This window comes from Oryx dammah, unplaced genomic scaffold (assembly GCF_014754425.2).
Source record: "Oryx dammah isolate SB20612 unplaced genomic scaffold, SCBI_Odam_1.1 HiC_scaffold_2, whole genome shotgun sequence".
Lineage (NCBI taxonomy): Eukaryota > Metazoa > Chordata > Mammalia > Artiodactyla > Bovidae > Oryx > Oryx dammah.
The window spans coordinates 30722659-30746672 of record NW_024070186.1 but is presented as its reverse complement, the minus strand read 5'-3'; the positions used below and the strand labels follow the sequence as shown (position 1 = coordinate 30746672).

Here is a 24014-nt window from a genome sequence, read left to right as displayed (position 1 = left end):
TATCCCTTGTCATCCCCTTTTCCTCCTGCCCCCAATCCCTCCCAGCATCAGAGTCTTTTCCAGTGAGTCAACTCTTCACATGAGGTGGCCAAAGTACTGGAGTTTCAGCTTTGGCATCATTCCTTCCAAAGAACACCCAGGGCTGATCTCCTTGCAGTCCAAGGGACTCTCAAGAGTCTTCTCCAACACTACACTTCAAAAGCATCAATTCTTCGGCACTCGGCTTTCTTCACAGTGCAACTCTCACATCCATACATGACCACAGGAAAAACCATAGCCTTGACTAGACAGACCTTTGTTGGCAAAGTTATGTCTCTGCTTTTCAATATGCTATCTAGGTTGGTCATAACTTTCCTTCCAAGGAGTAAGCGTCTTTTCATTTCATGGCTGCAATCACCATCTGCAGTGATTTTGGAGCCCAAAAAAATAAAGTCTGACACTGTTTCCACTGTTTCCCCATCTATTTGCTATGAAGTGATGGGACCAAATACCATGATCTTCATTTTCTGAATGTTGAGCTTTAAGCCAACTTTTTCACTCTCCTCTTTCACTTTCCTCAAGAGGCTTTTTAGTTCCTCTTCACTTTCTGCCGTAAGGGTGGTGTCATCTGCATATCTGAGGTTATTGATATTTCTCCCGGCAATCTTGATTCCAGCTTGTGCTTCTTCCAGCCCAGCATTTCTCATGATATACTCTGCATATAAGTTAAATAAGCAGGGTTACATGTAGGCAAAGGCAGATTCTCTGAAAGAGGAAGTATAGCATTTTCTGAAATAGTGTAATGTGTTTAGTAAAGTATTATGATTAGCTTCTCATCCTTCAGTTACCCTTCACCTAAGTGTTGACTTTAATGAGAATTCTTTTTATAAAAATAACACTATATTATCATAATATTTGTTTCCATTTTAGTGTCTTAAAGACTTTTCTACATGATCCTCTTGTGGAATGGAGTAAACCAGTGAAAGGGCATTCCAAAGCAGCACTGAATGAAACAGGGGAAGTTGTCAATGAAAAGGTTAGTAGAAGGTGTAGCTTGATAGGAACGGATATTGTATTTCTCTGCAAATGGAAACTGATTCTAAATACTGTCAGTGACTAACCATTTAATACTCTGAAATCTAGTTCTCCATGTAGTATGACAATACCATTAAGTTTTCTTGTCATTACTAATGTTAACACTATTATCCTTCATGTAATAAGGAGTTCAAGATATGCCTGTTTAATCATAACAATTCACAATTATGATAGAGTGGGAAAAACGTGAACACACATTGCCTGAATTTATAGAGCAGCAGGTCTCAGCTTCAATATGTAGAAATCACTCTACTAACACAGTAGTCCCTTTTCCCTGGGTTTCCATTGGAGATAGGTTCTAGGACCCCCTTGGAGTGGATTCCCAAATCCTGGATTGCTCAAATCACTTATATAAAATGACATGGCATTGTATATAACCTGTGTATATCATCCCATATACTTTAAATCATCTCTGGATTACTTATAGTACCTAGTACAAAGTAAATACCATGTAAATAGTTATAAATATAGTGTAAATGCTATGTAAATAGTTGCCGGTACATGGCAAATTCAAGTTTTCTGTTTTGGAACTTTCTGGAATTGTTTTTCCCTGAATTTTTTCAATCCACTGTTGGTTGAATCATTGGCTGCAGCGAGCTATTTTGGTTGAAAACTCAAATTTTCCAGATAGTTGTTTTAAATAAGTTAGAATAGGTTGAGGATTGTTATTCTAATAATATCATTCTCACTTTTGCATTCTGATATGCTATCTTGGTTGAGAGAAATGTGTAGGATTCTAGGTCTCATGTAGAACTCCCATTTGCATATACTAATGGAAAATATTAGGCATCAGAGTATTATTGCTATTTCTGGAATATTAATATTCAAATGTTTATATCATAAACACTTTTAGGGTAGATTTTTTAAAAATTATTTTTCTTGACTTCTAATATGGAAGAGATTCTTGCTATTTCAATTAGTCCTGAAAAACTTCCATGCAGTTGATGTTAAGTCAACATTGCAAGTTTTAAGATCAGTATCTCAAGTTATATTTGTATCTTCTCTCTCTTGTCTGTATTTGCTCTTACAAAAGGGGTAAGCGTCTGTAAAATGGCATTAATATTTGTTAAATAACAGAAAGTCAGTAATTCCAGTTTATAAACATACATCCACATGTCATTGGGACCTTAGTTCTTACGATCTTCCATTTCTTTTTAGGCCAAGACTCATGTTCTTGACATCGAGCAGCGACTGCAAGGTGTAATCAAGACCCGAAACAGAGTGACAGGGCTGCCATTATCTATCGAAGGACACGTGCATTACCTTATACAAGAAGCTACTGATGAAAACTTGCTATGCCAGATGTACCTTGGTTGGACCCCATATATGTAAAATGGAATTACTTTAAAGAATATGTTAATAATCTAAATTTAATGCATTTGGTGCATTAATCTGTGGTTGTATCTATTCAGTTCCAAAGTACAACATATGTTTATATTCTCAGAGTAACTGGTATTTCTCCCTGATTGTTAATAATATTTAAAATAATATATGTTATTATGAAATAAACTGTTTTCTTAATATACACTGTGTATTATAACTGGAGAAATGGAATATTGTATGTTTTTAATGCTCTAAAAAGATATTTGCAAAAAACAAGCCAGGCTAATTTCATTTCACAATTTTCACTGATTATAAGTGCTAGCATAAGGATTCATTTGAACAAAAAATTATATTGAATAAATACTCTTAATGTTAACACTGTGCTATATTTGTGCACAAAGCTAACAATAGTTACCCTGCCATCTGGGAATTGTCTACTAAGAGAGATGTAAAACATAAACAGCACATTATTAAGTTCACTTGGTAAAACTCCCTTTTTTTTTGGTATGGTTGAAAATATGATAGGGAGAGAAAAGTTAGCCAATTAGCATGAATATGAAAACTATATAAACATTCTGTAATTTTAAAGATACTACCATACTAAAAGTACACCAGAATGCAGAATCCTGTAGTTTGGGGGGAAAGCAGTAACATTTCATGAGGTTTTAAAATCCAAACAATTTTAATAATAAATTTGAGGGTATGTTTTATTACAGAAGATTTAAAATAATTGATAGAAATTACAAAGCATTGAGATTATATGCAAATAAATGGAAAACTTTTTATAACAGGTAATTTCACTTAAGTTCACCTTACAGAATTCTGACTTTTGTACAGTTTAAGTGTGATGGGAGTAACCCAAGAGGTATAAATGTGAAAATTAAACATATACTTTCCTATTCAAGGAAAGTCATAATGTAAACAGTTGTAGAGTAAGCTGGATGGAGAGGTGTTAGGAAATTATTTTAAGCAAATAATTTGGAAAAAGAAAGTTTTGAAAGTTAACTGTCGTAACCTCGAAAAATTTCCGCTCACAAAGTAAACCAAATAAATCATCAGACCTTTACAAATTCGTGTTGAAAACCACTGAGATTTGTAATCCCAGGAGACAGAAAGAGCCAGGATTCTTACAGTCGTCTCATGGGGTTTCCACACCACTTCCAAATCCACTGATAGAGCACGGCTCCATCAACTGACATTTTCAAAACTGAATTTCACACGCGCGTTCAAACACGCCTTGGGTTTCTTCCGTGTAACCCACCAGGAAGCTCGGCGGCGGGCCTTTCGGCAGGGACTAGAGCCCCGCCCCAGGGATGCGGCCTCGGAGCCGGCCGCTCTAGGCCCGGCGGCCGCTCTCTATGGTCGGGCGGGCGGTGTGTTGTCATCCGCGGAGCGACGGCCGGAGGCGGCTGCGTAGGCCCCGGCGGGGCGTTTGGTTTCGGTTTGGCCCTGACTGGAGTTAATATTGACGGCCGAAATGGGAGTCCCCAAGTTTTACCGATGGATCTCGGAGCGATATCCCTGCCTCAGCGAAGTGGTGAAGGAGCATCAGGTGGGTGAGCACGGGGGCAGCGGCGGAGAAGGCGGAGGACCCGGGGCTCGGCGGCCCTCTCCACCCTAGCACCTGGGCTCCCAGCCGCCTCCTGCTGCTCGTCGTCAGCTGGCTGAGCGGAGAAGGGAGGGGAGCGGGACATTTGAGGACACCCTGGTGATCTGAGTGGGAGCGAACGCGCAGGTCGCCCTCCTGTGGGCAGAGCCGCGGGGATGCGGCGGTCCTGACAGCTCCTGCCGGGGCAGGGCCTGCGTGACTCCGACATCAAGTCCGGGGGAGCAACGCCCTCGGGAGTGCTTCCCCTTCCTTCCCAGGAAGTTGCATGTTTCGTTTTTCTTTCTAGAGGTTTCGAAGCGGAGTGGATGTTCTCCTAGGGCCTCCCCCGGGTCCTCACCCAGAGCCTGCAGCAGACCCACCTACGAACATTACTACCGGCCTCGGCGGTTGAATACCCCTGTTTACTTTCCCTTATCTCGAGCTGCATCCCGCCCCACCCCCAACGCCTAGACTTTCTGACGTGGCTGATGGTTCATATTTGTGATGCCTTCCTGTACATTTTTTTTCTATTACCCCAAGAACCGTACCAATCCCCCGTCCGAAAGAAATAAAAATATATTTGGACGGGACCAGGGCACCTATTTGAAGGCTTCATTGTGCGTGTATGTGTGTTAGAGAAAGAGGTGGGGGGAGAGGGAGGAGAGAAGGGGGGAGAACGGAGAGAGGAACGATTGTAAGAGCAATAATACTTGTAATCGTCATATTCGGTATATAATGACCCCAGGGCAGAGTTTATGTGCACGCTTCAAAAATGTAGTTCATGTATTGGAACTGTGGCAAAAAATAGTAAGCCAGCAAACTCCGGGAGATAGTGAAGGACAGGAAAGCCTGGCGTGCTGCAGTAGACGGGCAGAGATTCCGACACGACTTAGCAACTGAACGACAACAGTATATTAGATAAACTAGAATTGGGGGCTAGTGTTTGTTGCTTGTGTTTATTTAATGGTTTTGGTAGATCTCTTGTCCATTTTATATTTTACAAGGGAAAAATTATTTTTAAAATTTGTATAGCTAATTGACTTAGTTGTGATGATAGCATTGTTTAATATAAGGGGAAATAATCCAGTGAACACCATCATGCTGCTGCTGTTGCTGCTGCTAAGTCACTTCAGTCGTGTCCGACTCTGTGCGACCCCATAGACGGCAGCCCACCAGGCTCCCCCATCCCTGGGATTCTCCAGGCAAGAACACTGGAGTGGGTTGCCACTTCCTTCAATGCATGAAAATGAAAAGTGAAAGTGAAGTCCCTGAGTCGTGTCCGACTGTTAGCGACCCCATGGAATGCAGCCTACCAGGCTCCTCCGTCCATGGGATTTTCCAGGCAAAAGTACTGGAGTGGGGTGCCATTGCCTTCTCCGGAACACCATCATGCTGTCTCTTAAATTATGGTTTATTCTTTTTAAAAAATACTAAAAGTGGGAAGGTAGGGTTAAACTCCCCGGAGGTATTCTTTGTTGTCGGAGTCCTATCAGATTTGGTATATGAGGAAAAGCTTACCAAAACTTGCAGAATGGTAGTTTGTCTTTAATTTATCTGAAACGTAGTTTGAGTTAGACAGGAAAACATTTCTTTCAGAGAAGAGGATGAAAATAGTGACAGCTAACTTAGGTTTTTCCTGGATCCTTCACTCAACAAACATTTGAGTACCTGCCATGTATTAGTCTCTTTCTCTCTAAATTAAGACATTCATACTAACTTGATAATACACAATCTGTTCAGTATTAGTTTTACCTCCCTACTCTTTGGCAAAGAATTTGGTTTGATGTAAGGATCTTGGATTTTCTCCATCTTGAGAAATTTTCTTGCTGAACAAAAATAGTGGCTCTCAGGCAATTTTATGACATGAATCACTAATAATAGGTTTAAAACTTTGTTCATCAAAGTGATGTCTTTCAAAAAGCAATCACCAGCTACTCTCTCAAGCAGTACTTAAAAGATGTACTAAGTAAGTCACAGTAGTTCAAAAGCTAGTCCTTGGGGGAAGGGATTGGATGGAGGAGTGGGTTCTAGTAAAATGATGGTAGTAATGACAGGGCATAGTTTTTGGTTTCTCTGAAAACTTATTTAAAAACAGAAACAGATACTAGGTTGCAAATTTTAAATTGATAAAACAATTGCAAGAAAACCGTGGGACACGAATTCCAAGATAAAATAGGTGGGGACAGACTACCAATAACCTCTAGACCCTGTTGATATTGGCATCTCTGCAAGAGGAAAAAGAAAAAAATGGGGCAACATCTGATGAACCTGAGAATAGAACTTCAGGATATTTACTAACACTCTCCAAGCCTATTAGTAGCAGTAGCTGTAACTGAAGGGTTTTAAAGGGCAAGAGCAGACTAACTCCTGTGAACCTTCAAAACTGACTTGCCAAGGCACCATTCTAAGGCACAGCCTACCCTAAAGAAAAACTGCCAGGAGTGAAATAAAATTTTATCGGGAAAGGGACGAGAGAGATAAGAGAAGAAAGTGAAGATAAAAGTGGGGAAGAATTACAGAGTCAAGAAATCTTAGAAAACAAACCAAGCAACCCACCATATTTTTAATACTATCCCAAAGTAGCAGAAGAGGAAGCTTTAAAGTTTTCCTAAATGCATCGTTCTTCCAAAAGTTCAGGAAAAATTAAATTTACATAAAAATGAACAATAGAAAAATGTCAAGGGTGTATAGTATGCAAAGTTACGGGGGAAAGGGGAACAAAATAACATTTGTACAGACAATAACCCTGGTGGCCCTAGTGATGAAGAACCTGTCTGCCAGTGGAGACATTAGAGACCAGGTTCGATCACTGGGTTGGGAAAATCCCATGGAGGCGGACGTGACAACCCACTCCGATATTCTTACCTGGAGAATCCCATGGACAGAGGAGCCTGGAGGGCTACAGTCCTTAGGGTCGCTAAGAGTCAGAGACAACTGAAGCAACTTAGCATGCGCGCACACACACACACACACACACACAGACAATAAAAGCTTGCAATAAAGACATGTGCACAAAACAGATCAAAATTATAACCTATTTCAGAATGAGCTAAAAAGGCACTAAGAAAATGATACAAGGCATGAAAAACAACATATAATCAATTACAAAAATTCAGGAATAAAGTGACAGAACCTTATTAGAGAAAATTAGATGTAAATGAAAAAATCATGTCAGAAATGAAGCCTAGTAGCAAGGCAAAAGCAAATTAACCATAAGAAAAAGGATAGAAGGTAGAAATAAATGAAAATTTTAAAAGATAAAAAAGATTTGAGTGAAAGTAATGATAAATATAGTCAAAGAACACAATAGGCATTCTTGAAAAAGGAAATCAAAGCAAAATAATAGAAAAATATGAAAACTATAATTAAAACTTTCCTGAAGTTAGAAAACAAATTGAAACCATGTTGAAAGAATATACCATGTACCCAAGAATATTGACATCAAGACATGCTCTAGTATGTTCTAGTATAATTCATGGACTTTAAAAAGAAAAAGAGAAAAAAGCTTTGTCACCTAGAAAAAAGAAACATGACTTTTAAAGGAAAGGAAATTAGGTTCCCATCACAGTTTTTCACAGTAGTGCTTTATGGAGTAACATAAGGATACTATACTCACTTTTAAGTATAAGCTGATCAAGTATAGTTCATCAGGCACTCTATCAGATCTAGTTCCTTAAATCTATTTCCCATTTACACTGTATTATCGTAAGGGATTTGATTTAGGTCATACCTGAATGGTCTAGTGGTTTTCCCTACTTTGTTCAATTTAAGTCTGAATTTGGCAATAAGGAGTTCATGATCTGAGCCACAGTCAGCTCCTGGTCTTGTTTTTGCTGACTGTATAGAGCTTTTCATCTTTGGCTGCAAAGAATATAATCAGTCTGATTTTGGTGTTGACCATCTGGTGATGTCCATGTGTAGAGTCATCTCTTATGTTGTTGGAAGAGGATGTTTTTTATAACCAGTGCGTTCTCTTGGCAGAACTCTATGAGTGTTTGCCCTGCTTCATTCTGTATTCCAAGGCCAAATATGCCTGTTACTCCAGGTGTTTCTTAACTTCCGACATCTTTCTTGGTTGTTAGTTCTAAAAGGTCTTGTAGGTCTTCATAGAACCATTCAACTTCAGCTTCTTCAGCATTACTGGTCGGGGCATAGACTTGGATTACTGTGGTGTTCAATGGTTTGCCTTGGAAACGAACAGAGATCATTCTGTCGTTTTTGAGATCGCATCCAAGTACTGCATTTTGGACTCTTGTTGACTATGAGGGCTACTCCATTTCTTCTAAGGGATTCTTGCCCACAGTAATAGATATGATGGTCATCTGAGTTAAATTCACCCATTCCAGTCCATCTTAGTTCACTGATTCCTAAAATGTCAAAGTTCACTCTTGCCATCTCTTGTTTGACCACTTCCAATTTGCCTTGATTCATGGACCTAACATTCCAGGTTCCCATGCAATATTGCTCTTTACAGCATCGGACCTTGCTTCCATCCCCAGTCCACAACTGGGTGTTGTTTTTGCTTTGGCTCTGTCTCTTCTTTCTTTCTGGAGTTATTCCTCCTATGATTTCCAGTAGCATGTTGGGCACCTACCGACCTGGAGAGTTCATCTTTCAGTGTCCTATCTTTTTGGCTTTTCATGCTGTTCATGGGGTTCTCAAGGCAAGAATACTGAAGTGGTTTGCCATTCCCTTCTCCAGGGGACCACATTTTGTCAGAACTCTCCACCATGACCCGTCTGTCTTGGGTGGCCCTATGCGGCATGGCTCATAGTTTCATTGAGTTAGACAAGGCTGTGGTTCATGTGATTGGATTGGTTAGTTTTCTGTGATTGTGGTTTCTGTCTGTCTGCCGTCTGATGTCTTCACTCAGCGCCTACCGTCTTACTGGGGTTTCTCTGACCCTGGACGTGGGGTATCTCCTCACAGCCCCCGCTCCTGATCTTGGACATGGCGTAACTCCTCTCGGCTGCTCACTGCTCCAGCATCATGTGGCTGCCACCCACCACTCCTTACTATCGAAGGAGGTTAGTGACATTGTACAGGAGAAAGAAAAAGAAATGCAAAAAAGCAAAATGGCTCTCTGAGAAGGCCTTACAAACAGCTGTGTAAAGAAGCGAAGCAAAAAACAAAGGAGAAAAGGAGATATACCCATTTGAATGCAGAGTTCCAACGAATAGCAAGGAGAGATAAGAAAGCCTTCCTCAATGATCAGTGCAAAGAAATAGAGGAAAACAATAGAATGGGAAAGACTAGAGATCTGTTCAAGAAAATTAGAGATACCAAGGGAACATTTCATGCACAGATGGGCTCGATAAAGGACAGAAATGGTCTGGCCCTAACAAAAGCAGAAGATATTAAGAACAGGTGGCAAGAATACACAGAAGAATTGTACAAAAAAGATCTTCATGACCCAGATGATCACGATGGTGTGATCACTCACCTCGAGCCAGACATCCTGGAATATGAAGTCAAGTGGGCCTTAGGAAGCATCATTACAAACAAAGCTAGTGGAGGTGGTGGAATTCGAGTTGAGCTATTCCAAATCCTGGAAGATGATGCTGTGAAAGTGCTGCACTCAATATGCCAGCAAATTTGGAAAACTCAGCAGTGGCCACAGGACTGGAAAAGGTCAGTTTTCATTCCAATCCTGAAGAAAGGCAGTGCCAAAGAATGCTCAAACTACCGCACAGTTGCACTCATCTCACACGCTAGTAAAGTAATGCTCAAAATTCCCCAAGCCAGACTTCAACAGCATGTGATCCAAGAACTTTCAGATGTTAATGCTGGATTTAGAAGAGGCAGAGGAACCAGAGATCCAATTGCCAACATCTGTTCGATCATCGAAAAAGCGAGAGAGTTCCAGAGAAACATTTACTTTTGTTTTATTGACTATGCCAAAGCCTTTTACTGTGTGGATCACAACAAACTGTGGGAAATTCTGAAAGAGATGGGAATACTAGACCACCTGACCTGCCTCCTGAGAAATCTGTATGCAAGTCAAGAAGCAACAGTTAGAAATGGACATGGACCAACAGACTGGTTCCAAAGTGGAAAAGGAGTCCTTCAAGGCTGTATATTGTCACCCTGCTTATTTAACTTATATACAGATTACATCATGAGAAATGCTGGACTGGATGAAGCACGAGTTGGAATCAAGATTGCCCAGAGAAATATCAATAACCTGAGAAACACATGACACCACCCTATGGCAGAGAGAGAAGAGGTGCTAAAAAGCATCTTGATGAAAGTGAAAGAGGAGACTGAAAAAGCTGGCTTAAAACTCAACATTCAGAAAACTAAGATCACGGCATCTGGTCCCATCACTTCATTGCAAGTAGATGGGGAAACAGTGGAAACGTTGAGAGCCTACTTTTTTGGACTCCAAAATCACTGCAGATGGTGGCTGCATCCATGAAATTAGAAGACACTTCCTCTTCAGAAGAAAAGCTATAACCAACCTAGATGGCATATTAAATAGCAAAGCCATTACTTCGCCAACAAATGTCCATCTAGTCAAAGCTAGATGTACTAGCTAGACACTCCATTAGTCATGTATGGATGTGAGAGTTGGACCTTAAATAAAGCTGAGCACTGAAGAATTGATGCTTTTGAACTGTGTTGTTGGAGAAGACTCTTGAGAGTCCCTTGCACTGCAAGGAGATCAAACCAGTCAATCCTAAAGGAAATGAATCCTGAATATTCATTGGAAGACTGATGCTGAAGCTGAAACTCCAATACTTTGGCCACCTCATGCAAAGAACTGACTCCTTTGTAAAGACTGTGATGCTGGGAAAGATTGAAGGCGGGAGGAGAAGGGGACGATAGAGGATGAGATGGTTGAATGGCATCAATGACTTGATGGACATAAGTTCGAGCAAGCTCCGAGATTTGATGATGGACAGGGAAGCCTGGAGTACTGCAGTCCTTGGGGTTGCAAAGAGTCGGACACGACTGAGCGACTGAGCTGAACTGAATAATTTACTTCCTTTAGTTTGTAGGATATATGTGTAAACAGGAAGGAATATGGCAACTGGTGGGAAAGATAACAGCCAAATCATATAGGGCATTTTATGGCATTAAGAATTTGTAGTATAAGTTTGAAAAGGCAGCCACATGATCAGATTATGCTTTAGAAAAGTGGCTGAACTGTAGTGTGAAAACTAGAAACAGGTACTACAGATGGAAAACTGAAGGTTTGAGGTAAGATTGGAAATCTGGGGATGGAGAAAAAGATGGGGTTGCCTAAGACAGTGAGCATGGGTAAGAAGGTGATATTCTGGGAACATTTAAGATGTTAAAAACAAAAAGAAATCTTTATGGCTAATTAGATATAGAGTAGAAGGAGAGGGGAAAGTATAAGATACTTTCTAACTTGCAGATGTAAGAACTCAGTATTGTGTCTTAGTAAAAGAGCAGGATTCTTCTGTGTGTGATCATTTTCTTCACCACATTGGCCTATGATTATCATTCTGTATCTTTCTTAATAATCTGAAACCTAAGGGAATTAAAAGAAATTTTTTTAAAGGAAAATTAACATTTTTTTCAGTTTATAAAGGTACTCATTATATAAAAGTTCATATAGTGCAGAAAAATGTGAAAGGTATCATATAGTCTCAGTCAGTCACTCAAAGTTGCTCAGTTGTGTTCTACTTTTTGCGACCCCATGGACTGTGGCCTGCCAGGCTTCTCTGTCCATGGAATTCTCCAGGCCAGAATACTGGAGTGGGTAGCCGTTGCCTTCTCCAGGGGATCTTCCCAACCCAGGGATCAAACCCAGGTCTCCCGAATTGCAGGCTGATTGTTTACAGTCTGGGCCCCCAGGGAAGACCAGTATATAGTCTAGAGGGAAGAAAAGAACAAATGAGATTCATCATCCAGGATTAACCACCAGTAGCATCTTGTTTCGGAGAAGGCAATGGCACCCCACTCCAGTACTCTTGCCTGGAAAATCCCATGGACAGAGGAGCCTGGTGGGCTGCAGTCCATGGGGTCGCTAAGAGTCGAACATGGCTGAGTGACTTCCCTTTCACTTTTCACTTTCAGGCATTGGAGAAGGAAATGGCAACCCACTCCAGTGTTCTTGCCTGGAGAATCCCAGGGATGGGGGAGCCTGGTGGGCTGCCATCTATGGGGTCGCACAAGAGTCGGACACAACTGAAGCGACTTAGCAGCAGCAGCATCTTGTTTCTATATCTTTCTAACTTTTCTATGCAGATACACATGTAGATAAGTATTTTCAAAACATGGGAGAATAATTCATCTGTTTTGTAACCTGCTTTTGTCATTTGACCATATATATTGTGTCATTGTGTGTGCATGCTCAGTTTGTCTGACTCTTTGAAACCCCATGGACTATAACCCAGCAGGTTCCTCTGTCCATGGGATTCTCCAGGGAAAAATACTGGAGTTGGCTGCCATGCCTTCCTCCATGGGGTGTTCCCAACCCAGGGATCAAACCCACATCTCTTAGATCCCCTCATTGTCAGGGGGATTCTTTACTACTGCACCACCTGGGAATCAATTTGTACATTATCCCATGCCAAATATGAATAATAATATCATAATTTGTAATTGCTTTGTAATACTTGGTTGTGTTAATGTACCATTATCAGTTTTCTTTATTATTAGGCTTTTTTTTCATTTTCTATCTTTTCTGTACATACTGCCGTGAATAATTTTGTAGTTATGTCTTTGTGCATATTTCACATTTCTGATTATTTCTCAGAATAAATTTCTAATAGTAGAAATCCTGGGTCAAAGATTGCACACCTCAGATTTTGATATATGTTTTCATATTCATTATACCAGTTTATATTACCATCCCAGACTGTTGTATGTAAATGCCACCTCTCTTTTCTGGCTCTGTGATTTTCCTCTAATGTAAATTGGGAAATCTAAATATCTTTTCTTTTAAGATTTTTTACCATAATTGAGAGAATGAATATGTGTTTAACCCAATGTTTGACACCTAATAAGTGCTTAATAAATGCCAGCTCTTGCTTTTATTAACATGAAATACGCATTTCTCCAAACCCTTACCTATACTGGGTAACATTAGTCTTTTGCTAACCTGATGGGAAAAATAATGTATCATATTAATTAGAACTTGGGTATGTTGAACATTTTTTCATATGATTTAGACTTTATGTTTCTTCCATTTTGAATTGCTTTGCATTTTCCATGGTTTTAACGTATAATGTTTTTCTTAATATTTTAGGGTTGTTTTTTGTATATTAGAAGTATTGACTTTGTCCTCATTTGCAAAGATCTTCCTGCATTTTGTCATTTTTCAGTTGAGATTGTTTATGACACTTTCTTGTTAACCCTGCAAGATTTTTAAAATACATTTTCAGGTAGCCAACTTCATCATTTGTTTGATTTATGATTTCTGAATTTCCCCACCTGAAAACTACCAATATATTTGTATATCATTTTCTGACTTACATTTCTCACATTAAAATGTCTAATCCTTCTGACATTATTCTGTTATAAGTTGAATTACAGTTTTGTTTCCCAAGTAGTTAGCTAGGTGCCCCATCCCTTTTTTTCACTGATTTGGAATATCTCTTACATACTACATTTCTGTGTCCCCTTGGACTACAGCTAAATTATTTGGTTCAATTAAACTATTTTTTAATTTAAAATATCATTTAGGGCAGGTTTTCTGTCATTCAGTTCAGTTCAGTTCAGTCACCCAGTCGTGTCCAACTCTTTGTGACCCCATGAATTGCAGCATGCCAGGCCTCCCTATCCATCACTAACTCCCGGAGTTCACCCAAACTCATGTCCATCGAGTCGGTGATGCCATCCAGCCATCTCATCCTCTGTCGTCCCCTTCTCCTCCTGCCCCCAATCCCTCCCAGCATCAGAGTCTTTTCCAATGAGTCAACTCTTCCCATGAGGTGGCCAAAGTATTGGAGTTTCAGCTTTAGCATCAGTCCTTCCAAAGAACAACCAGGGCTGATCTCCTTCAGGATGGACTGGTTGGCTCTCCTTGCAGTCCAAGGGACTCTCAAGAGTCTTCTCCAACACCACAGTTCAAAAGCATCAATTCTTCGGCACTCAGCTTTCTTCACAGTCCAACTTTCACCTCCATACATGACCACAGGAAAAACCATAGCCTTGACTAGACGGACCTTTGTTAACAAAGTCTCTGCTTTTCAATATGCTGTCTAGGTTGGGCATAACTTTCCTTCCAAGGAGTAAGCATCTTTTAATTTCATGGCTGCAGTCACCATCTGCAGTGATTTTGGAGCCCAGAAAAATAAAGTCTGACACTGTTTCCACTGTTTCCCCATCTACTTCCCATAAAGTGATGGGACCAGATGACATGATTTTAGTTTTCCCAGTGTTGAGCTTTAAGGCAACTTTTTCACTCTCCTCTTTCACCTTCAAGAGGTTCTTCAGTTCCTCTTCGCTTTCTGCCATAAGGGTGGTGTCATGTGCATGCTGCTGCTAAGTCACTTCAGTCGTGTCCGACTCTGTGCGACCCCATAGACGGCAGCCCACCAGGCTCCCCCATCCCTGGGATTCTCCAGGCAAGAACACTGGAGTGGGTTGCCATTTCCTTCTCCAATGCCTGAAAGTAAAAAGGGAAAGTGAAGTCGTTTAGTCGTGTCCAACTCTTAGCGACCCCATGGACTGCAGCCCACCAGGCTCCTCTGTCCATGGGATTTTCCAGGCAAGAGTACTGGAGTGGGGTGCCATTGCCTTCATATCTGAGGGTATTGATATTTCTCCCAGCAATCTTGATTCCAGCCTGTGCTTCCTCCAGCCCAGCATTTCTCATGATGTCCTCTGCATATAAGTTAAATAAGCAGGGGGACAATATACAGCCTTGACGTACTCCTTTTCCTATTTGGAACCAGTCTGTTGTTCCATGTCTAGTTCAAACAGTTGCTTCCTGACCTGCATACAGGTTTCTCAAGAGGCAGGTCAGATGGTCTGGTATTCCCATCTCTTTCAGAATTTTCCACAGTTTATTGTGATCCACACAGTCAAAGGCTTTGGCATAGTCAATAAAGCAGAAATAGATGTTTTTCTGGAACTCTCTTGCCTTTTCGATGATCCACTGGATGATGACAATTTGATCTCTGGTTCCGCTGCCTTTTCTAAAACCCCAGAAGACTGTGGGTAGGCCTTCTCCAGTTGCAGGGAGCAGGGACTACTCTCTAGTGGAAGTGCTTGGGCTTCTTACCGCAGTAGTTTTTCTTGTTGTGGAGCGTGAGATCTAGGCACACGGGCTTCAGTAAGTGCATCATGTGGACTCAATAACTGTGGAGCACAGGCTTAGTCGTCCTGAGGCATGTGGGATCTTCCCAGACCAGGGATCGAATGAACCTGTGTCCCCTGCACTGTTTAGGGGATTCTTGACCACTGAGCCACCAGGGAAGCCCCAAACAGTAAATCTTGAATGTACATTTAAAACCTCACGATCACAATTGTCATTTCATTTGCGCCTGTTACTCAGCAAGAGCATTTAAATTATTTTTTGTGTAATACTTAGTACAATCTTATATAAATGGGTATTTTATAAATATGTTTTTGTGGTGTTCATTGATTCAAAGACCAAAACTTTACCCCTAAAATTCAAAGGCATGCTGTTTTCTCAATATTAATAATGTATATTGTTACCTAAGTGAAGTGAAAGTGAAAGTCACTCAGTAGTGTCTAACTCTTTGCGATCCCATGGACTATACAGTCCATGGAATTCTCCAGGCCAGAATACTGGAGTGGGTAGCCTTTCCCTTCTCCAGAAGATCTTCCCAACCCAGAGATTGAACCCAGGTCTCTCGCATTGCCAGGTAAATTCTTTACCAGCTGAGCTACCAGGGAAGCCCCTTTGTTTACCTATGCCTGTGGTAAAATTTGAATAATTGTTTCAGAGATAGTTTTAAGTTTAAGAAAGCCCATAATGTTTTTATATTTGAAAATTCAAAATGCCTTTCTTTCGTTAGCATATAAGGCAGACTCCTCTCACATTCCTTTATTGTTTCTAGATATTAAGTTGTGCCTGTTTCAGTTTTTTGTGTTGTATATTTGTTTCAGAGCGTTCGCCTTGAAGTGAAGTGTTAGTTGCTCATTCGTGTCCAACTTTTTGTGACCCCATAGACTAGCCCGAGGCTCCTCTGTCCATGGAATTCTCCAGGCAAGAATACTGGAGTGGTTGCCGTTCCCTTCTCCTGGGGATCTTCCCAACCCAGGGAAGGAAGCTGGGTCTCCTGCATTATAGGCATATTATTTACCTGAGTCTGAGCCATGAGGGAAGCCTTGCTCATAAATATTTAAATGGAGGAAAATTAGATCAGAATCAGAACCATGAAGGCCTTTCTGTAAAAGCAGATGCCTCTTAGCCAAAATTTAGAAATTATTTAATCCATGTATGAAAAATCAGTTTCATAAAATTTCCTAAATTTCTTGGCATAATCTAAGGTTTTAAAATTAATATAACTAAATTAATGATTCTATTTTCAGTGAAAGCTTTCCAGGTGGTGCTAGCGGTAAAGAACCCGCCTGCCAGTGCAGGAGACATAAGAGATGCAGGTTCAATCCCTGGGTTGGGAAGATCCCCTGGAGGAAGGCATAGCAACCCACTCCAGTATTCTTCCCTGGAAAATTCAATGAACAGAGAATCCTGGTGGGCTACAGTCCATGAGGTTGCAAAGAGTTGGACACAACTGAAGCAACTAAGCATGCACACATGCACATGCACACACACACACACACACACACACACTTCAGTGAAACCAAATATTCAGTAAGGCTTTAAATCACTTGTAAAACCTTTTAATGACCATGTGCATAGAGCCATTTGATATAAATATGTATCATGTTACCCATTTATAGAGAAAATTGAGGCTTTTAGAAATTAATCTCAAATGGAAGAAAGGAGACTAATATTTTGAGTACCAAATCAATCAAGTACTTTATTTGATGTATTCTGAGGTTATCATATTTTAAATAAGTAAATAATTTCCTGGCAGTAAGTGTGATCAAGCTTTTGGTGCATAGTGTAACCACATAATATGTCTCTGTCTTCCTTATTCCTCCTGTTTGTTTACTTTATTTATTCAACTGGGTTTACTGAGTTTTTATATAATCAGAATAAACCCCTATATCCTGCTTTTTATCAGATGCTTATGCATATGTGATTGATTATAATAATGGTCTTGGTCATTTTTTTGTTTTTTAGATTCCTGAATTTGATAACTTATACCTGGATATGAATGGAATTATACATCAATGTTCCCATCCTAATGATGATGATGTTCACTTCAGAATTTCAGATGATAAAATCTTCACTGATATTTTTCACTACTTGGAGGTGTTGTTCCGCATTATTAAGCCCAGGAAAGTATTCTTCATGGCTGTTGATGGTGTGGCTCCTCGAGCAAAGATGAACCAACAGCGTGGGAGGCGTTTTAGGTAAAACATTTATGATTTGTTTTAAAATGCCATTTAGATTAATAAAATGTAATATTTTAAAGATAATTGGCTTGGCTTAACACAATGCATCTCCTTTTCATGTTTCTTTTCTGCTTAAATCCCCTGCAGAAATGGAATATCTCACACTTACAATGTCACATTTTACCAAGTAAACAATTAATTATTCAAGTGACATGTTATTTCTCAGGGTATATGTTGGGTTAGATAAAGTTACTCTGTTCTCTGTCACAAATTCTTCAGACTTCTCAAAACTTAATAATTCGGAAATGGTCACAGTCAAGTTCCTGTAGTATTTCATCCTGAGCTATGGAACTGCATAGTGAATGAGAGATTGTGCTAATGAGAATGTTGCTGACATTTAATTTGACCCTGGGCTTGATTCTGACTTTGCTTATATATGGGTCCTCCCTGGATAGAAAGGCAAATGAAATTGGAAGGTGATTGTGGAGTAGAAGAGAGCTGAGTTAGGACACTTGAGATATTATCAGCTCTTTGGATAACTTGGGGAGTAAGAGAAGTAATAGGTTGGAAAAGGGTTGTACACAGAAAGATGATGCTAAAGTAAAAATCCTGTACCTGTGGGATATTTCTAAATAACAATGAAAGCATGCTGTGTCCTTGTTTTGAGTAGCTGAAGTAAAGTTTAGAGGATTGTTGGAAGTACAGGAAAGAAACTCTGAGTCTAGTGAGTTTGATAGGTTATTAGCATAATGGATCCTTTCCTTTTATCACAATTGTAGATAGAGTAGAAAGGGCACTGTTGAGTCAAATGTGGAAAAGATCAAGGAAGGTTGGGAGAGTGCTTTGGAGGAGTTTAGCCCTGAGAATGGGAAGAGGATGGTAAGCTAGAGAGATTTAAATATCAAAAGAGAAAGGACCCTGGAGATATTGGAACAATGAAATCTTTGAAGACAGGGGCCATCTCTTACTCAAATTTAGATTCTCAAGTACCACCCAAGACTTACTTTAATCTGAATCTCCAAAAACTGTACCCTAGAAACTTTTTTTTTTTAACCAGATTCTCCTGATAATTGTTAAACTAATTTTGGGGAGCTGCTGGGCTAGAAAATCTAGTGTTGAAAAAGGATTATATAAGCCCACTGTGTCAGTCAGTGTTCAGTTGCAGGTAATAGAAGTTTGTTCTAAGCAGAAAGGGATATAATAAGAGAATTGAAAGTGAAAGTGAAGTCGCTCAGTCATGTCCGACTCTTTGCAACCCCATGGACTGTAGCCTATCAGGATCCTCCGTCCATGGGATTTTCCAGGCAAAAGTGCTGGAGTGGATTACCATTTCCTTCTCCAGGGGATCTTCCCGACCCAGGAATTGAACCTGGGTCTCCCGCATTGCAGGTAGATGCTTTATCGTCTGAGCCACCAAGGAAGCCAATAAGAGAATTGGGTGCTTATAAAGTCATTGTGAAAGTCAAAAGATTTCTTGCCCACAGTAGTAGATATAATGATCTTCTAAATTAAATTCACCCATTCCTGTCCATTTTAGTTCACTGATTCCTAAGATGTTGATATTCAGTCTTTGCCATCACCTTGCTCATATCCAATTTACCTTGATTCATGGACCTAACATTCTAGGTTCCAACATTGTATTCTTTACAGCATCGGCTTTACTTTCACCACCAGACACACCCACAATTGAGTGTCATTTCCTCTTTGGCCCGGCTGCTTCATTCTTTCCGGAGCTATTTGTAATTGCCCTCCACCCATCCCCAGTAGCATATTGAACACCCTCCAACCTGGGGGACTCCTGTTCAAGTGTCATATCTTTGCCTTTTCGTGCTATTCATGAGGTTCTCTAGGCAAGAATACTGGAGTGGGTTGCTATTTCCTCCTCCAGCGTACCACATTTTGTCAGAACTCTTCATTATGACCCGTCCATCTTGTGTGGCCTGCACAGCATGGTTCAAAGCTTCTTCAAGTTATGAACCCCCTTCACCATGACAAGGCTGTGATCCATGAAGGGTCAATTTAGTTATAATTCAACAATAAAGAAACCATAAATTTATCTGTTAGCTCCAAGGCCCCAGTCTACCTGCCATATCCATACTGGAAAAATAAAAGATGCCCTGCACCTTGCTCCTCAGCACTTAAAAAGCTGCTAAATCTTGAAATCTCTCTACTATTGGTAACACACCCCCCTGCCTACAACCCCGGTGCCACAGCTGTCATGTACACGTCACCAGACTTCTTCCTTCCAAATGTTTCATGGGAACATCTGACAAAATCTAAGTCACATCCAGAAGCCTAGCTGAAGGAAGCCTGAGAGTTTAATTTTTTATAGCTTTCCAACCTCAGAAGGTGAACTAGAAGGAGGGAGTGGATGTTGAGGGCCACTTCACCATAACCACCACAGGCATTTACTCAATACTGTGGTAGCATCCCGTGCTCCATGTTTCCCCAAAGTCCCCCAGGTAGCCCTTTCTCATTCTCCATAGTACCTGTTTCCTTTGTTCGTACTCTCTACACATCTCTATACATCTCTTACTCATTTTTAAATCTGCTTCTGTCTTTCATCCCCCTCATGCCACTGAAACTTCCTTACAAAATTACAAATAAATTTCTTAAAGAGACTAAATCTAAAGAATAATTTTGTCTTTACACTACTTCATTTATCTTTTGTATTTAGCAGTGTTGGCCATTATTTCTCTCTTGAACTTCCTTCCCATAACCTTCAGGTAACTACTGTCTTTGACCAGGAGTCAAGCCCGGGCCCCAGGATTGGAAGCACTGAGTCCTAACCACTGGAGCACCAGGGAATTCCCTCCAACACTACCTTTAAAAAAAAAAAAAAAAAGTGTATTTATTTGGCTGTGCTGGGCCTTAGTTGTGGCATGTGGAATTTAGTTCCCTGACCAGGAACTGAACCCTGGCCACCTGCATTGAGAGTACAGGGTCTTAGCCCCTGGACCACCAGGGAGGTCCCTGACTCCACTTTCTTAATCTCCTTATCTTCTCTTCCCCTGCTTTTTTTTCTTGAAAACTGATGTTTCTTAAGGTTCTATCCTAGGTCCTGAGAGATTTTATCCAATGGCTTTAATTACTGAAACTGTATTGACTCCCAAATTATCTTTCTGGTGGATATCTCTTCCCAGAACTTCTATATATCCAAATGCCTGCTAAATGACTCCTTCTGGATACCACAGATACATTTCAGGCTTAACATATTCAGAATTGAACTCATCTTTGCCTCAAACTTTGCCATCCTTCTACGTTCCTGTTTCTGTGAAAGCACCATGTAAATAGCTGCTCAACTCCAAAGTCCAAGAGAAATGTGGGCCTCTCCCTCTTCCTCATTCCTCACATCTTAGTCATATCTATATACTTCTTGTCATCTTTACTGCTACTATGTCAGTCTGGCCTGCATAATCTTCTACCTAGACTAGTAGTTGTACCTTGTTCCGGTCCCAGACAGTCTCTGTATTGCAGCTACATTAAACAGTATGTTTTATTCTATCTATTTTTTATACTCTAGGGCTTCCCTGGTGGCTCAGATGATAGTAAAGAATGTGCCTGCGATGCAGGAGACCTGGGTTTGATTCCTGGGTCAGGAAGATACCCTGGAGAAGGGAATGGGTACTCACTCTAGTATTCTTGCCTGGAGAATCCCATGGACAGAGGAGCCTGGCAGGCTACAGTCCACGGGGTTGCAAAGAGTCGGACATGACTGTGCGACTAACTCTTCACTGTTTTCTTACACTCTGTCTAGCGTGTAACTCTAAGAAGAGGAATCATTTCTTTTTTGTTGTAGCCCAAGAATTTATCACATAGTAACAGTGCATAATCATTTCTTCAAAGAAGAAAGAGGGGAAGTGAGGAAAGAATGGATTCTAGTGGAGAGATTACAAATGAGTTGTTATCTTCAAAGTTTTTGTTGTATTGAAGAGGTTGGTGAGAGAGAGGTTAAATACAAAGAAGAGTTTGTTTATCACAGAAATGGAATTCAACAGAGCACAGTAGTTAGAACTAGTAGCAGGGCTGTAGAAAATGTACATAAAGCAGGACTTACTAAATTATGTGCCATGTGGCAAATTTGTGTGCCACACACGCGTTACCAGAAAAACCATACTGGAATTGGGATGCTGATATTCAAACCTATTTCTATCAGACTCTAAAATAATCATGTTCAAAAAAAAAAATAAAATAATCATGTTCTTCCTAGTAAATTCTGTTGCCTCAAAAATGAAATCAATTTGGCTACTGATGTCATTAATGTTATTAGGCTTTCATTTTAGATATTTTCATGAGGGAATCCAAAGGTGTACATTATAATTTTGTAATTATTTTTATGTAATATTCTTAGAGATCCTTTTAGTAATGTACTTCTTGTTTGATGTTATTAAATATAGTGCATATAATGAATGTTTATGCTGTACTTTGGGAATTATTTCTAGAACCAATATGTATATTTGTGATAAGAAAAGAATCATTTTATAATAAGTATTTATAACATTATATGTCAGCTTTACACCATTATAATGTTCTGCTTCTATAGTCCATAGCTGAAAAACTTAATTCTTTAAATAAATAAAACAAACAACTCTAAGGCTCATCTTTATTGATTGTAGTCATTTCAAAACTTACATGTTTTGAACTTAAAATTGATGAATTAGTATTTTAGTTACGAAAGCTTCTAAATGACAGTTTACTGTATGTAGAGATCTCTTTTTTTTCCTAGAAAGTTGAGGATTCTTTTTCCCCCCCTTAACATTTAAGGTCAGCAAAGGAGGCTGAAGACAAAATTAAAAAGGCAATAGAAAAAGGGGAAACTCTTCCTGCAGAGGCCAGATTTGATTCCAACTGCATTACACCAGGTAAATTCAGAGAGAAAAATTCTAGGAAATTTAAAATGTAAATTTAGTTTTCTTTTGTAACCTCTATTTTTTTTTTTTTTTTTTTGTCCTTAGAATTCCATTTGTTATATTTTCCCAGTTATGTCGCTTCATAAGATGGTTTGGTCACCTTGGTTATAAATGCCCCTATGAAGACCCACTGTAGGAATTTACAGGTGCTGATAAGAGCAACTACGGACAGGATTCTCCTACATGCACAGAATTCCTGACCTAGAACGAACTTACAAGATCAGGCCTACTACTCTTGACATTTATTTGTATGAAAACTGACTCAGTGAGGTTGTGGCTCACCCAAGTTCATATAGCCAGTTTGTTTTATTCAGGATAAGAAAGCCATTTTCCTTATCTAGAATACTTACTGCTCTGCTCCTCAGAGGTGGTTAAGACTTCTGTGACTTTAAGGATTAATTATTAGTATTACAAGTTTAAGTTTAAATGCAACAGCATAGTCTGCAGTTCCAGGGGTCTAACATCATTATAACCCTTCACATTGAAGAAAAGTCTTAAAATTGTATCTTTTCATTAATTCTTTACTGTGGTAGTTTTCTCTTTCATTAAGTGCCCTAATGACAGTGCTCAATTTAACAAGCAGTTGTATCATTATACCGTTTAAGACTGTGTTGCCTTTGACTGTTTAAGACTGTGTTACCTTTGACTGTTGATCATCTAGGCTTTTCCTAAAACATAATCACTGTATACTCTATTTCCAGATTAATAGTAATTTTTTTGAGTTAAAAGTACTAATAATAACAGTTGTTGTGGTTATTGGCAATCTTATTGAGGCTGCATGTCTTACAAAAAGAAAACAAAAACTTTTTAGAATCCAGCAGAAGAGATTGAAGATTGAAGTTTGTTAGAGAGTTGAAACTCTGCCCTTGAGTGAAAATATTTGAAGTATACTCCCAAGGAAGTAGTAAAATTCTTTGACTTTCTGTATCTGACTTTAACTTCATTTAGGGCTGAGTAGTGAAATTTGAAATAGCTGTGATCTTTGCTCAGGAAAGATGTAACATGATTTGCTTTTCAAGATAAGCCAGAGAGCTTTCAACCTCCAGACCCATAATCCAATTTCATGCTCACTGATAACTGTTTTTATTTCTCACTCAGATTAAATTTCTAAAATCTTTTTATTTAAAGGGACTGAATTCATGGCCAGGTTACATGAACATCTGAAGTACTTTGTAAATATGAAAATTTCTACAGACAAATCGTGGCAAGGAGTTACCATCTACTTCTCAGGCCATGAGGTTATTATCTTTTCTTACTTAAACGGTTTTTCAACTGAATCTTGAGAAATGTAGCATATTACTGTATTTTTTTTTAACATTATATCTAGACTCCTGGAGAAGGAGAGCATAAAATCATGGAGTTTATCAGGTCCGAGAAGGCAAAGCCAGATCATGATCCAAACACCAGGCACTGTCTTTATGGCTTAGATGCTGACTTGGTAGGTAAAATGCTTATTGTTATTGTAGTCTTATGCCTCATGCGAAGAGTTGACTCATTGGAAAAGACTCTGATGCTGGGAGGGATTAGAGGCAGGAGGAGAAGGGGACGACAGAGATGGCTGGATGGCATCACCGATTCAATGGACGTGAGTTTGAGTGAACTCTGGGAGTTGGTGATGGACAGGGAGGCCTGCAATTCATGGGGTCGCAAAGAGTCGAACATGACTGAGCGACTGAACTCATGCCATTATGATAAATATCTGTTTAAGA

At 39.8% G+C, this 24014-nt stretch overlaps 2 protein-coding genes across 4 annotated transcripts in view; both read left to right on the top strand.

The window, feature by feature from the left end:
- ATR (ATR serine/threonine kinase) overlaps window positions 1-4575 on the top strand; it is a 116872-nt gene extending 112297 nt beyond the window's left edge. The window contains exons 46-48 of the mRNA XM_040234094.1: window positions 910-1015; window positions 2233-3949; window positions 4293-4575. Of these exons, the coding sequence (XP_040090028.1) occupies window positions 910-1015; window positions 2233-2406 (280 nt within the window). The 3' untranslated portion in view covers window positions 2407-3949; window positions 4293-4575. The remainder of the gene's footprint in view (window positions 1-909; window positions 1016-2232; window positions 3950-4292) is intronic.
- Window positions 3713-24014, top strand: part of XRN1 (5'-3' exoribonuclease 1) — a 115929-nt gene continuing 95627 nt past the window's right edge. For all 3 annotated transcript variants that reach the window (XM_040234125.1, XM_040234108.1, XM_040234116.1), the window contains exons 1-5: window positions 3713-3949; window positions 17181-17413; window positions 22160-22257; window positions 23434-23543; window positions 23633-23743. In XM_040234125.1, the coding sequence (XP_040090059.1) occupies window positions 3875-3949; window positions 17181-17413; window positions 22160-22257; window positions 23434-23543; window positions 23633-23743 (627 nt within the window). In that variant the 5' untranslated portion in view covers window positions 3713-3874. The remainder of the gene's footprint in view (window positions 3950-17180; window positions 17414-22159; window positions 22258-23433; window positions 23544-23632; window positions 23744-24014) is intronic.